Source organism: Centruroides sculpturatus, unplaced genomic scaffold (genome assembly GCF_000671375.1).
Source record: "Centruroides sculpturatus isolate CEXI.00-Female unplaced genomic scaffold, Cexi_2.0 scaffold1850, whole genome shotgun sequence".
NCBI classification, from domain to species: Eukaryota; Metazoa; Arthropoda; class Arachnida; order Scorpiones; family Buthidae; genus Centruroides; species Centruroides sculpturatus.
Window position 1 is genome coordinate 57,014 of NW_019385980.1, and position 15,450 is coordinate 72,463.

General features: G+C 35.4%; 1 protein-coding gene across 1 annotated transcript in view; it reads left to right on the plus strand.

Annotated features, from left to right (window-relative positions):
* Window positions 1-15,450, plus strand: part of LOC111612920 (cubilin-like) — a 91,117-nt gene that overhangs the window by 53,572 nt on the left and 22,095 nt on the right. Inside the window, exon 7 of the mRNA XM_023354210.1 lies at window positions 6,701-6,955. Coding sequence (XP_023209978.1) covers window positions 6,701-6,955 — 255 coding nt within the window. The remainder of the gene's footprint in view (window positions 1-6,700; window positions 6,956-15,450) is intronic.

Here is a 15,450-nt window from a genome sequence, read left to right on the forward strand (position 1 = left end):
AAAGCTAATAATTAAATTTAAAAATTAAAAAATAAAAATTAAAACTAGCTTTTACACTGAAACTAAAATTAATTACTTAATTAAAATTGAAATCAAATCAACACTTGGCTTTATTTCCATCATTTTTAGTTTAGTATCAACTAAAAATGATGGAAATAAAGCCAAGTGTTTATTTATAACTCAAATACGAGTTCAAAGTCCAATATATTCACAAAATACGGTTTCAGAAACAACAACATAAATGAAATCAAATCAGTTGAAATATAATATTTTGGAAAGTGTGAATAAAGTACTTGTTGTCAGTCTTGATTGATTTGGTTATATTTCATGCAGGCAGTCAGAGATGAGTCTCTATTTACAGCACTTCTTGGTAAAATGTTAGTTTCAGTTTTGGTTGGTGATGACAGAACATTTTGCTTTCAATATATGTAGAATAGATATAGATAAAGATAAATAATATTACATTATCTTTACAGGCATTTTATGTATGAAATACAGCTAAAAAGGTTAATAAAAGTTTTGTTTTTGGGATTGGGAACAGATTAATCCATTTTATATTGTTTCTTATGGGAAAATCTGTTTCAGCTTTAGAACAAATTGATTTTCAAACAACTTTTAGGAATGAATTAAGTTTGAAACCCAAGGTTTGATTGTGTTGTGGTTGTCTTGGAATTTTGCATTCACTGATAATGCTGTAGTGCAGATAAGATAAACAAAGATGATGTAACTGAACGAAAGTTTTAATTAAAGAACATTGCTAGGACTGTACGTACAAGACTCTTCACGAGCTGGCGATGGGTATCCTTTCTTCTCCTTGACATACACTGACCACTCATGTTATGTGGCCTTTTCTTAGTATTGACCATTGTTCCCTGACTAGTAAGTAACCAGGTGTGATGACCTGGGGCATTGTAGATGAGAACACCACAGTATTCCCCGCCAGTGTCAATGAATAAAACAGAAAATGATCTGATGTAATAATTTACTGGTAGCAAGTGTTAAAGTGAACTTGTCTACTGGATCATGTTGTGATAGATGGAGTTGGAAGAGATGCTGGGTTCAGTGTCAAGTCAGATGGTGTGGGAGGAGAAGGATGATTTTGGATGCGAGGTTGAGGGTTGGTGGACAGTGTACACTTCAACTGAGAGGAAGGCGGGTTTAATCTGGTTGATATTTACGTGGACAGTTTTATTGTTGACCACTATCTTTGAAACTTTTTGTGTTTTAAAACAACAAAACTTGGTATGGGCCATTGTAAGGTAGGAGGTTGCTGGATAGTATTGTTCCTCAGAAATACGTGTGTATAAGTCCAAAGTTGGGGTGGACAAAAACTGTGGCTCCTGTTCTATGTACCTCCAGCTGGAGCTGGAGATGTTGCATGTAGTTTTTTTTAGCTGTCTGAAAAGGTGATGGAATCTATGGCCAATTGGGTTGGTACCAAAATTTCACCTGGAAGGCAGAACTGGCTGCCATAAACAAGCTCTGCAGTTGTAGACTGGATATCTTCTTTGAATGTAGACCTTTAGCTGAGCAATACCATTGGGAGGACATCAACCCAACAATCCGAGGCATGGCATCTTAATGCTGTTTTTAATGGCCTATGAAAACATTTCACCATTTTGTTTGATGCAGGGTGATATGGAGTTGTCTTGATATGGTGGATGCCCAAAAGTTTAGTGAGTGCCTGGAGTAGAGAGGATTCGAATTAGTGTCCATGGTTTGTGGTGACACAAGCTGGGACTCCAAAACATGCTACCCAAGCAGAGTAGAAGACTGGCCACTGTATCAGCAGAAATGCTGGCTAAATGTATTGTCTCAGGTCATCTTGTAAATCTGTCAACACAAGTAAGAAAACCACAGGATGGAAGTGGCTTGATGATATCTAGATGGATGTGATGGAACTGCTCAGATGTCAGGGTGAATTTGCCAACAGTGCTGGTTCTATGCCTGAATGATCTTTGATCGTTGACAGATTATGCAAGGTTGGGGTTCATTTGGCAGTGGTGGTGTTAATAGAAGGCCAGATGAAATGCTGGAAGAGCATTTTGGAAGTTGTATGTATACTTGGATGAGAAATATCATGAAAGGAGTTAAAGATTGCATGGTGCAAATTTTAACTCCAGGGTCAAACTGCTCCAGAAGAAACATTGCAATAATGCCATTTGTTGTGTCATCTAGCTGGATCAGTCATACATCAAGGCTAGTAGATGACATGGATTTGAGTAGCATCTGTAGTTCTCCATCATGGTCTTGTTCCTGTGTGATTTGGTGGAAGTTGATCAGCGATGGAGTGTCGATGGTTTCAATCTGAGACAGTGCATTGGTGATGGTGTTGTCTAGTTCTTTGAGGTGCTGGATGTCTGTCATGAACTAAGAGATGAAGTCTAACTGGCAAATTTGAAGAGATGAATTACTATCCTGTCATTTCCAGAATGTGAAAGTGAGTGGTTTGTGATCAGTGTAAAGTGTGTAATGCTAGCTCTTCAGCATGGAAATGCTTGATCACCTCATACATTGCTAGTGATTCCTTATCATAAGCTCTATATTTCTTTTGAGTAGAAGTTAGCCTATGGGAAAAGAAGGCTAAAGGTTGCCATCCATTGACATGGTGGTGTTGGAGGACCGCTGTGATAGCAGTATCAGATGCATCGACCATTAAAGCCAGGATCTTTGTAGATAGATATGCCACTGAAGTGACTTCTGCCAGTTGTTGTTTAAAGGTTGCCACTTTGCACAAATGCTTCACAGACTTCAGTTGCTAGAATAATTGGCATTTGATTGCTTTTTTTTATGACAATGAGATAGGCTACAAGTGATGCTTCTATTATGCTGCCCTGGTAGGAACCTGTAATAATAGTTTAACATGGCTAGGAACTGGCAAAGTTGTTAGATGGTAATTGGTTCTGGGGAATCCATAAGAGCAGTGATGTGTTCTAGAAGAGACTGAATTCCTTCAGAGGCGATGATGTGTCTAAGGAAGGAAGGTAACAGAAGATTTTCCAAGCGTACACTTTGATGAGTTAAGCACATTGCCAGCATCATGGAAATGCTGGAAAACTATCTCTAGGTGTTATGTATGTTCTTTGGGTGAGTTGGAAGCCACTAGTACATCATCTAAATAGGGGTGCAGAAATCTAAACCTCTGAGCATTTGATGAATAAAATGCTGAAAAGGTTTGTGCTGCATTACATAATCCGAAAGGCATGAACGAGAACTTGAACAAGCCAAAGGGGGTAGTAACCACAGTCTTCAGGATGTTGTTTGTGTACACAGGAATCTGATAATATGCCCATTGTAAGTCGAGGGTCGAAAAAATCTTTTTATCATGCATTTTGTATGCAGTCTTGAATGTGAGGTAATGTGCATCTGTCGGAAACAGAGATGGCATTGAGTTGACAATAATTGCCACAAGGGCACGAATAAATGTTGGGGTTTTTAATAGGATGAAGGGGACTCTCCCAGCTACCTTTTAGACAGCCTGCAAATTTCCAGTTGCATCATATGTTTGAACTTTTCATGTGCAGCATGTAAGTGCTCAGGAGGTAGGTGCCTAGGAAGAGTGAAGACAAGAGGCCCAATAGTTTAAATTTAGTGGACTATGTCATGTTTGGGAGGTGTTGGTTTTTTTTGTTTCAATTTCTGGAAAACAGGTAAGTAGTTGGTGATATGGTGTGTCTGCTGACATGAAGCTTAAACCGGAAGCAGGGCAGTGTTCTAGGCAACTAGTTGCCTGGAGGTGTGTTTGCTGATTGAGAAGGTGGCAGTTTTTTTATGTTGATCAACAGGCTGAATTTACAAAGAAAGTCCACTCCTAAGATTGGTTGTGAAACTGTGGCAATGATGAACAGGCAGGTGAACTTGCAGCAGAGGTGAAGTTCAAGCATGAGCAAACGCTCACCAAAAGTATAGATTACTGAACCATTGGCAGCAAAGCGGCAATGTTTGAAGGCAGTTTCTGCCTTTATCTCTTTGCTGGAATGATGGAGACAAAAATCGCTAAACCCGATATATAATATAGCTAAACATCAACCAAATGCCGAAATTCTATCGGGCTAGTTTAAGGCTAATTACTAAATGAAGGTAAGCAGGAGTTGTGGGTTCGAGTCCCGCTCTGGGCCGATTTTTTCTTCCAGCAGTTCTAAATTATTTAAATTAATTAATTTTATTTATAATTATTAATGTTAATAAGAGATGGTGCCTAACGCTTACCTCTAGTGCCAAATTGGTTACGTAATTCATTTAGTAATTAGCCTTAAACTAGCCCGAAAGAATTTCGGCATTTTGTTGGTGTTTAGCTAATGATGGAGACATCAGCACCTGTGTCAATTAGGAAACATTGCCTAATTTGTTTGTCTGTAATGAAGAGACTGTGGGGTTTGTCATTGTTATTACTTGTGATTGTGAGTGACAACTCTTGGCATTTCCCAGGAAGGAACACATAGGTGAGCACTTTTTAGTTTGGTGTCTGAAGATACAATAATACCAGCACTATCTGTGTTGTTCTGAAGCAGACGATCATGGGTAAATATAATCGAAAGTTTGGTCTCCCTTGATGAAGAAATGTTCCTATCTAGTTTGGAATGAATTTCCACTATCTGGTCTTGTAGTTCATGGACTATAGTGACCACTTGCAAAGGATTGGTTTTAGATTGGTCTTTAGTGAAGTTGTTCTGGATGGTGTGGACAGAGTTGTGAGAGAACAAGTCTATTATTTTCCAAATTCTGTCCACCATGGTAGCCAGAGTGGATAGTCCTTCATTACTAGATGAAAGTATCTGCTGAACCTGTAATGGAGGCCTTTGTAACCAAAGAGATCAAAGTATATTATTTCCTGTCATGCTTGTAGCTAGTTCTTGCATTCTACACAGTAGGCGAGATGGTTTCTGGTCTTCAAGCTTGAGGTCTTGGACAAAGAAATGTAGTCTGTTCCTCCAAGTCCAAGAAACACTCTAAGAGTTTAGTTTTTAGTGTGTTATATATATTTGTTGTAGGTGAATGCTGGATGATGGTATATACTCACGTAAGGATATCACTTTTGAATGCAGTCATGACATAGTGTAATCGAGTTGAGTCTGTCGTTATTTTCTAGATGATGAAATGAGATTCTACAGTAGAGCCTCGATTATCCGACTCAATTGGGGACTGGGGTTGGTCGGATAATTGAAAAGTCGGATAACCAAAAAGTATGAAAAAATTCATTATTAGTGTAGTATATTATTATATCCCATGTAATTAGTATACTATTATATCGCTATTAACCTACTTCGCATTGAATTTTCATCGATGTTAAATCTAACAAAAATTTTTTAAAATAATAATTGTCGCTATTGTATCGTTAAAAATTAGAAAATTAAGCCTTGTTTAAATACTGGCTCCCTTTCATGGTCGATCCAGTGTTGCCAGCTAAAACACGTAAAAATAATAATAAAGTAGCTAAGACATAGCCAAATATTGTAGCGCCACATCACTAGCGGACATTTGAAATTTGCCGACTAGGATGGTCGGTTAACCGAGGTGTCGGTTAATCGGGGGTCGGATAATCGAGGCTCTACTGTACTTGCATAAATCATAATGCTGGATTTTCCTTCTAGAACACAGGGGTGCTCTGTAGGTGACACAATGAATTTCATTGAAGGAAGCTGAGTAGTGGGAATGAAACAAAGATGTTCTTACCTTGGCTGTCAAAGACATTACAGACAAAAAATGACAAATAGTTTAAAGTTCAGCTCACCAGTTGTTGTGGTTATCTTGAAATTTTGTGTTTGCTGGTAATGTGGTAGCACAGATAAGACAAAGTTGAGATAACTGAACAAAAGTTTTATTTAACAAAGAACATTGTATACTGCTAGGACCATACATACAAGACTCTGAGAACTGATGACGAATATTTTTTCTTCTTCTTGACACACACTGACCACTCACATCGTGTCAGCTTTTTCTTAGTATTCACCATTGTTCCTCACTGGTAAATAACTGGGCCCTTAGTCTTGAGTTTTTCGTGTTGTACTCGAACTGACGTCATTGAACTCACTCGTGTTACTATGACTCACATAATTGGTAGTCTCGAGTTAGACTCTTCGAGCAAACTCGAAAGGTGAGCGGAAATACGTCATACTCACTTGGTTGCGTGTGTCGTTAAGCATGATGGAATTATTTACAATGCATCTGGGTTTGCGACTATAATGAATCGACCAATCAACTTAACTGTAACAAGTTGTAAACAAATCAACGTGAGTTTGTTTACTCGTGTTACAGTTAGTTTTGTCTTATAGCAATTTAGTACACAGAAGCAAAATGGAAACGTTCAATGTTTTATTTTAAAAAATAAGCGAAGAACAAAAANAGACAGCCTGCAAATTTCCAGTTGCATCATATGTAAGTAACCAGGTGTGATGACCTGGGGCATTGCAGGTGTGAATGTCACAACTGTATTAAATGTTGTGACTGTAACACATAAAATACAATCAAAAAACAGTTTTGATAGTTCCAAAAATGTACAAGTAATGAAGTTATTTCTTTCAATTTTTACTTTTTACTTTTTGCAAAGTATTAAAAAAACCCACTTCAATAAACCCTGAGAATACATACATTTTAAAAATAGGGTGTGGGTTTAATTGAGGAAATACAATAATTGTTTTTATTTCATTTTTCAGATATGTTAATATTTATAATTAACTTTTTAAAATTTTTCATCTATTAGAATGCAGCTCTTACATTCAACTAACTGAAGAAAATTCATTTGCTTGGATATCATCTCCAACCTATGATGACAGTTTTGATGGATGGACAAATTGCCAGTGGATAATTCAAAGTCCTGGTTCTTCTGTTGTCGCTTTTAAGATTAACAGAATCAATTTAACTGATGTACAGGACTTTATCATCATCAAGGATGGTAATAGCAGACTTTCTCCTCTGTTATTACAAATCACTCATAATAATCAAGAGACAGTGAAAAGTAAGCATTTTTGTTATTTTTAATTAATTATATATTTTCAGTTACTGCATTTACATGTTATGTAATTTAAGTAATATTTAGAATTCAATAATAATAATAATAATAATTTGTTGTCCTTGTTATTTGTGGGGAGATTATTCCTTACTCTTGAGAATTACTTATTGTGTAAAATAAAATAAAACTTTACACAGTTTGGACCACAAGGTTTGTACCAAATGATTTGTCCACAATAATTTTATTTCTGAATAATAGAATAGAAAATACTGTAGGGGTTGGAAAAAATTCAAACATAAGCAAAAGATCACTGTTTGTTTATTAATAAGGGGTAGGACTCTTGCAGATAATGCAAATGAAATACATTGAGGAATAGACGAATATAAATAACAAACAACATTAATGTGAATTTTGTACTATTCTTCAACTACTACTGTTGCTAATTCTTTGATGGAAGGAAGTAGGCAGTGGAAATCTCCAAACTTTTTTCTCAAGAATTCCTCACTCAGGCTCAATAATATTTAAGTGTAATCATTGGGGTGGCCAGGGTAGATGCATAACTTCAGTTTAATGCTCCTCAAACCAAGATCGAACATACCTAGCAGTGTGGATAGAAGCATTGCCATCCTAAAAAATTACATCACTATTTGGAAACAAAGTTTGGATCATGGGATGAATCACTCAGAATATGCAGATACCTCTAGGCTTTACTTTACCTTTGAGGATGACTATCGGACCCAACAAGTTGAATGAATGGTATGGCATCTCAAAACATACAAAAACCTCTATCATGCTTGACAGTGAGTTTAACATAGTCAACATTATAAGTTTTGTCTGGTGATTTCCAGATATAAACACAAATGGAAGCAGGAAACACAGTGAAAGTTGACTCCTCCAACCATATAACATGTTTACATGAAGTGGTGATATTCAGCGGGTTCGCACAGGTTTGGCCGAACCCGTTGTTAACATTTTCAAAGTTTTCCGAACCCGTTGTTAAACACACGTAACATTTCTCAGTGGTTTTGTTTCTTTTAAAAAATATATTAAAATATACATATTATACTCTGTAACACTACTAAACTAGAGCCTTATACTCTGTTTGCCTTGGTACTGTACAACCTCCATCAACCGTTTCAATCTCGACTGAAACAAGGTTTAATCGCAATCAACTCAAGAGAGTTCTTGAAACTAGGTCCAGTCATACGAGAGATCCCACAATCCCACGCGCGCGAGAAAATACAAGATGGCTGCTGTACACGTGTCGGGCTATCGATCGCGAAATAAAAAAGATATTGTATTTCGAGAGATGATGACATCTGTCTATTATTATAATAATACCTAATGATAAAATAAATGATTTAGAAAAGTCTTTTCTTGAGAAAAAGTCATAAGGAAAGCAGTTAAACCTGCTTTTCCTGTGACTTTTTCTGATTAAAAAATAGCCAATTTTTATGTTTATAAAATATTTTGAATGAAAAATATTCAAATATGTGCAAAATAAACCATTTTGAACACTTTTTTATTATTATTTATCAAAAAAATATAGTTCTGGCATAAACAATGTTAAATTTTAACTGACTTAATTTTGCGAACGCATGTTTTTTATTTATATGGGTATCTTAAGGTCAGTTTTTGCATTAATGTTACTAATGCACCATTTGAGCAAAAAAAAAAATTGTTAAGGAAAAATTTTCTGTTAGCAAACCCTTTGTTAAATATTTCGAATATCACCACTGTTTACATGTATCCTGTTGTCTTATGCATGTGGTGAGAGGTGGTTTTTCACAAAGAGACAGGAATTAAAACAAATAAAACGTGCTTTAATTTTTCTTGTGGTAACTAATACAAGAAAGGTTCATACAGATTCTGACCTCCTGATTCCTTAATTCCAAAAAATACACCTGTTCCGATACACAGCAGAACAAGAACCCTCACGATACAAAAATTTCCTTATTATCTAACTTAAATCTACTTATTCTAAAAATATAAGAGGAAAAAAAAGGGATAGAATATGAGAGAGACAGAAAGATATTCTCTAGAAGGAGCGGGTACCCGAATTGGTGATCGATGTGGAGCGGTTGGATAACGTTGTCTTGGGATGTCTTTTGGGGACGGGCCGTCTGTGGAAATCGATGAAAAATGTCTGGGATCCTTAGTCTACCAATGTCCTTAATAATGATCTCCTTTCTTCAGATCTGATCGTGACCCTTTTTCAGGTGGAGCAACACCGACCTGGAGACCTTTCTCAGATGCGTCTTTCCTCTTCTAGACCCAAAGCAAAAGTGGCTTTCTGGTCTCCTACTTGCCCTCTGGGCTCTTTCTTTTCATTGCCCCCTAACTAGGTCACCCTACCACCCACACTTGGAAGAAAGTTCCAGAAGTATAGATAAAGGAACACAGAACAAAGAAGGAAGAGAGAATAGAAAAACATATATATACACAAAAATATAACAGAATACACTGGTGTACCACCACAATCCAATGTCCATGTTTTGTACTTTTTTTTACCACTGCACATGCTGTTTAATGTTTTGTGATGTGAAAAAAGGTTTGGCTATTGTAGCTCTGCTATTGATATTATCTTTATGCAGTACACATCTGATGGTTTTCACTGATACTGGTACTCTTGCAACCAACTATGCAGAAATTCGTTCTATTGTAGTTTTGTTTTCTTGTTACAATTTGACAAATTACTCTTCTATCCCTGATATCTAGCTTTGACTTTTGACCATAGCTGCTTCTGTCAGCAGATGTTTTACCTATCTTTGCATATTGATAGGTGATCATGAATCAGTAGATCTTACTACAACCATCAATTCAGCATCTTGGGTCAGAGAACCCCTTACACATCAACAGTTATTTCCCTTTGGAAGTCTGCTAGATCTGATATAATCAGATCCCAAAAACAGGAAAATAGATTTTTCAATGGCAAAAGTAATGATGTTTATTGATAATGATATAAACTATGAAAATGAGAAAAAAAGAGTGGTACCTAATAGCAGGTGTTTCAGGAAGAGTTCAGTTTGACTGTGTAAAACAGGAAATATTTGAATTATTTTGTTCACTTGTATATGTCAGTGCTATCTGTGTATCATTATTTATTTTCTACAAAATTCCCATTCTGGTTTTTTTTTTCTTTTTTTTTGTACTCTTTCCTCCCTGTGGGCACTAAGAGAGCCTTATATAGCATGTCCATTATGGGTTCAACTAGGCCCAACATATCCAGTCAGACTACCCCCTAAAAATTCCTGGAGATTTTTTGACCTGTCCAGATTTGATCCTAGGTCCCCGGAGCAGTAGGCTGCCACCTTGACCACTTAGCTATCTGGCTGTCAAATTCTGGTCAATATGTAGTATTGTCATTATTTTAGAGTTTGAAAATTTCTTTATGTAGAAATAGTTTTAATTGTATACCTACAATAAAGTTGAAAACTGCCACTTAAAACTGGTTAAATTATAATTAAAAACATTAAACCTATTTACCAGCAAATTTTTATAACAATTGGAAATGTTTTCACTAGTGATGTAACAAATATTCAGTTACTATTCAGCCAATTTTTCGCTATTCGGCCGAATACCGAATACCTAAAAACAGGAGTAAGAAATAACAAAAACACAGTAAATTAATCATTTTGGTATTTAGATTTAATGTTATCGAGTTAGTGTTGTTTGTTTATATTTATTTATAACTTATAACATGCACAAAATAAAAAAGAACATAATATTAGTCACTTGTATTCACAATTTATAATTACAAAGATCAGCACACTACACACCTATTCGTTCGAGAATCGTTGCACATCTGAGGGTCTGACCCTGCCTATCCTTTTTAAGCACTCGTCTTTGCTCTTCCCTTTCTCTTTCGCTCTAGTCCACGTATGCCTATGCATACATCATAATACGCCCTCATGATACTTTCGATTTGTCACTTTTCTGTCGTAGATTTCCCATTTTACAATTACGTGACTCGTAGCCTGGTGATAACGGAGAAAAGAGACAGATAGGACGTTGATATAAGTCACAGTTATGATTTCACAGATTCGAAACAGCTTGGTAACCTGAACGACCCCAGGCTTTCGCCCGTGCATGCTAAGTGACTTTCATTACAAGTATTTAGCTTTTCGAAGTCTATGACAACAATTGTTTGGCATTGACGGCCGCGAATTTCGGGCCAATAAGCAGCCTCGACTTGTTCGATTATGTTATCAACTCAATTTCATATTTATTTTCACATTTTCACTTTTCAGTTCTTCTCTGTTCTTCTTCCGTTATTTACACATGCAGATCATTTCATTGTTATCCACATTTGATATCATCACTTATCACATACTGCCATGATGCTCTTGTCTGAACTGTCAAGAATTAACGCGATTGGTGAAGCGTAGTGACCGTGAGCCAATAGAGATGAAGGGTCCTTGCCATAATGCAGTTTGTACGCCAGTTTTCGTACGTGTGTTAATCAAGCCAAATAGTTTGGCTGAATATTCGGCTATTTGGCCACGCTCCTGGCCGAATATTCGGTATTTGGCCTGAGGCCAAATATACTATTCGTTGCAACACTAGTTTTCACCCATATCACTATCAACAGTGCAAAAGTTAATAGTGGTTTTTGCAGGTGGCCTTATTTCCGTCTGTTCAAGTTGTTTGAGAAAGGGTTGCCTGGAAGAGTTATATAACAGGCATGCTTTGCAGAATTTTACATCGATGTCGTAGTTGGAGGAATAGATATCCCCCTCCCTGTTTCTCTTGTCTGACCTCACCTCTTCTCTGCATGTGTTCAACAATCTCCTGTTTCTTTTCAGCATTTGGTGATTAGTTTGCCTGAAAATGCCCATTCAACACAGGTGAAAATGTTTGCATTTGTTATAAAAATTTGTTTATATAGGTTTAATCTTTTGTAATTACAATAAAGTTTTATGCGTACATGTATGCGTCAAACTATGAGAATAAATGTATTCATAATTTACATAAATGCTCATTTCTTATCCACTGCTTTAAGAAACCAAATGGATGATGATGATGATCTAAGGAGCAGAAATATTATGGAGATCAATTCAAGTTTAAGATAATGTGAGATTCAGGGAATCATAATTGTTTTGAGGTATCTAAATCAGTGGTGTCCAACCAAAATTGCTTACTGGGCCAAAACCAAAAATAAAAACACACTGTGGGCCTCACATATTTATTTACAACAAAACATTTACAATTATACAGTATTTTTTTGTATGTATTTTAATGCGAAATTTGGTTTTCAATTTTTTCGTTTAATTTTTTAATGTGAAGCATTGCCTAATGCTTCACATTAAAAAATCTAAACTCTAATGCCAAATTGTCTATTAAATTATTAGTATTATAGCCATTTCTAGCCCAATAATATTTGGCTTTGCTTGGTGGATAGTTTTTATGTCCACACCTCGAGACTCAAGTTTTTGCCCCTTTTATACACTTCAGTCTGGGAAAAACCCATCAGGTGATTGAGTGTTGTCAGATATGAAGGTTGATTTCACAGGTGTTGGGTGATAGGGGTGAGCCGTCGATGACGTTAAGATGTCATTCCCACAGAGCTGACATTACCATATTAGGCTCAAAACTTGTACAGTTCCTTCTATTTGGTTGATTTTCTTTTCCTCTAACAATAGGTTGTTATCATTTAGCATAAGATTATTATAATTCTCAACCAGTTGGTGATAGTAAGGATGATATCCAACCTGTTTTCTGTGCAATGTTTACTTAATGATCACAATGGAGAAATAGGCGTAAGTATCTCCTTAAATTAGTGCAAAATCGAGCCTACAATCCTCACATTAATATCAATAGGTATTTTCAACATTGTACAACATACAGTCGACCCCCCTATAAGATAGAGATACGTTCCATTCTCTAGGAATCCGATTTCTTACGAATCCTTCCAATCACAACCCGACACGTGTCAAGTTTACGGACTATGGCTGTTTGAAAGATTTTCTTCCATAAAATTAATCGATTCTAGACTAATCCGACTCAACATTTCCAAAATACGTATATATTTTTTGGGAATAATCCGTATAAACTACGCTATAAACAAAAAATTGTAGGATTACTTACCGAGTGTCACCATTCGACATTGCCATTGCTCAACATTGTTTTCGTCGCGGAACAGCTCAGCAAAGAGCGGCCGATTTCTAACAACTTATTTTTCTGTGAAAACTTCGTAGAACTTCGGAGACATCATTAATATAAATAATTTTAATCGCCGTTGAATAAGAAATGTTTCTTTCACAAGAAATGTATAAAATTACAGTACTGTATTAGACTTACGGTACCTAATTTACATACTGACAGACGATAGTTAGCGTAAAAATCTCCGTAGCGTGGCGCCACGCTAGACGGCGGAAATTATATATTTAATTATAACAAAGTTACAATAAGTTAATATATAATTATATATACAGTACCTAATTTATATATAATTAATATATAATTATATGTACAGTACCTAATTTATATATAATTTATATAATACTGTCCAGACGATAGAAATCTCTCCGTAGCGTGGCGCTACGGACGGCGGGAAAGTAGTTCGGCTTCCCGATGACGTTTGAGGTGTTTATAGGGAACTTTTACTATTTTTTACGGATACCGGTAGCAATTTTTTCGTAATTTTATAGGAATCATAACTATAGGGACCGTAATTATAGGGGGGTCGACTGTAATTGGTTTTTTAAATTTTCATTGGTCATTCTACTATGACTTTACCTTTAACAATCTTCAATTTTGAGAAAAAATTTCACAAAGATACATGGCTCCCATTGCAGCTGTAATACTGATTGCCAGTTTTTTTATGTTAGGGACTTTATCATTACAGATGTATTTTTTTTATAAAACTGAACTTTGTTATTGGCCTCAAACATATATTTCAATTCAGAAGATGACTAGAGATTTATTAATTCCATCTGCAAATTTGTTGGAGCTGATTCCACAACAATATCAAATGGACAAGAAAATATTAAATATACTTTCATAATTCTTTAAATATGAAAAATCTCCCCTGAATTCTCTTAGTAAATTAGTAATTTCTTGTGCGTATTTAGAAAATGTTTTTTGTCACTATTAAATTTATGTAATAATGGAACGTGGACTATGTCTTTTGATTTTAACTGACTTTCATAAAGTTTGAGTTTTGCTATGAATGCTTTTATATTTTGATAACAGTCTGTGATCAATTTGTTTTCACCTTAAAGCTGCTTATTAAGTTTGTTTAATGTCATTGTGATATCTGTAAGGAAACATAAATTCAAAAGCCATTGTCCGTCATATAATTCAGGAACATTCTAGTCATTTTCATTCAAAAAAATTTGAATTTCTTCCCTCAAATTCCAAAATATTTCTAAGCATTTTCCATGACTTAACCATAGAATTTTCGCATAAAAAATCAAATCGCTGTACTCAAATTTTATTTCTTGAAGATAATCCTGAATTTGATGATTCTTCAAACAATTATTTTTTATTGCCATATACCAAAACATAAATTTGAAAACTTTTGTTGTTGTAAACATACTGAATAAATACATATGCATACAGTATGTATGGTATATACATATATAGTATATGTAATACATTTGAAGCTTTGTTAAAAAATATTTAATAACTTTTTTAATTGCTGAGTGTAGGTGATAAAGTGTTATACATCATATTAATGTATTTAACTACACATGTGCTATTTCATTGTAATAAAAATTTATGCAAGATAATTACTGCTTTAAAAGAGCCACACAAAAACATTGACTAGACCGTGGGTTGGACATGGTGGATCTAAATTAATGTAACATTTAAACAAACAAAAAAAAGATATTTTTGTTAAATTATTAAGTCATGAGTTACAACAGAACTTTCATTTTTGAGGGAAGTTCCTGTCATTTACAAGAAGAGATGTTAACTTTGATACCAATTCAACAAGGAAGATTCTTGTTGCTTCTGTGATAATCCGGAGGGACTCTTAAAGTGAGTTACATAATTTACACCCACAATAAACCCAAATAAATAATTTACTTTAATTTTCACTTAAAATTGTGAAAAAAATTTGATAAAATTTAGAAAAAATAATATAACCTAAAAAGGTTATAAACTTCAACATCCTGAAAAACTGCTATGTCACTCAACGTTTAACAAGAAATGAGGATGTTTTGCTTCCTTCCTCCGCACCTCTTATCTTAGAATATTCCCAACCCTGGTCCGAATGACACAGCGATGTGTCACGTCAGATGATGAATTTCTGGGAATATTGATTGGGGAAAATTTTTAAATAAAAGGGCAAGTTTATATACACTCGAGGCAGTTCATCCCAGAAGGAACATTCCATAAAGATGGGCAGTTCCCCAGGACCTTGCCATAGGAAGGCAGTCCATCCTAGAAAGAATTGCCCTAGAGAGTGCTCCTACTCCGACAACTGTACCTGTCCTACAGACTCTCCTTCCAAGGAAGATAACCACTGAGATAAAGTCATTCACCATGAACAACGA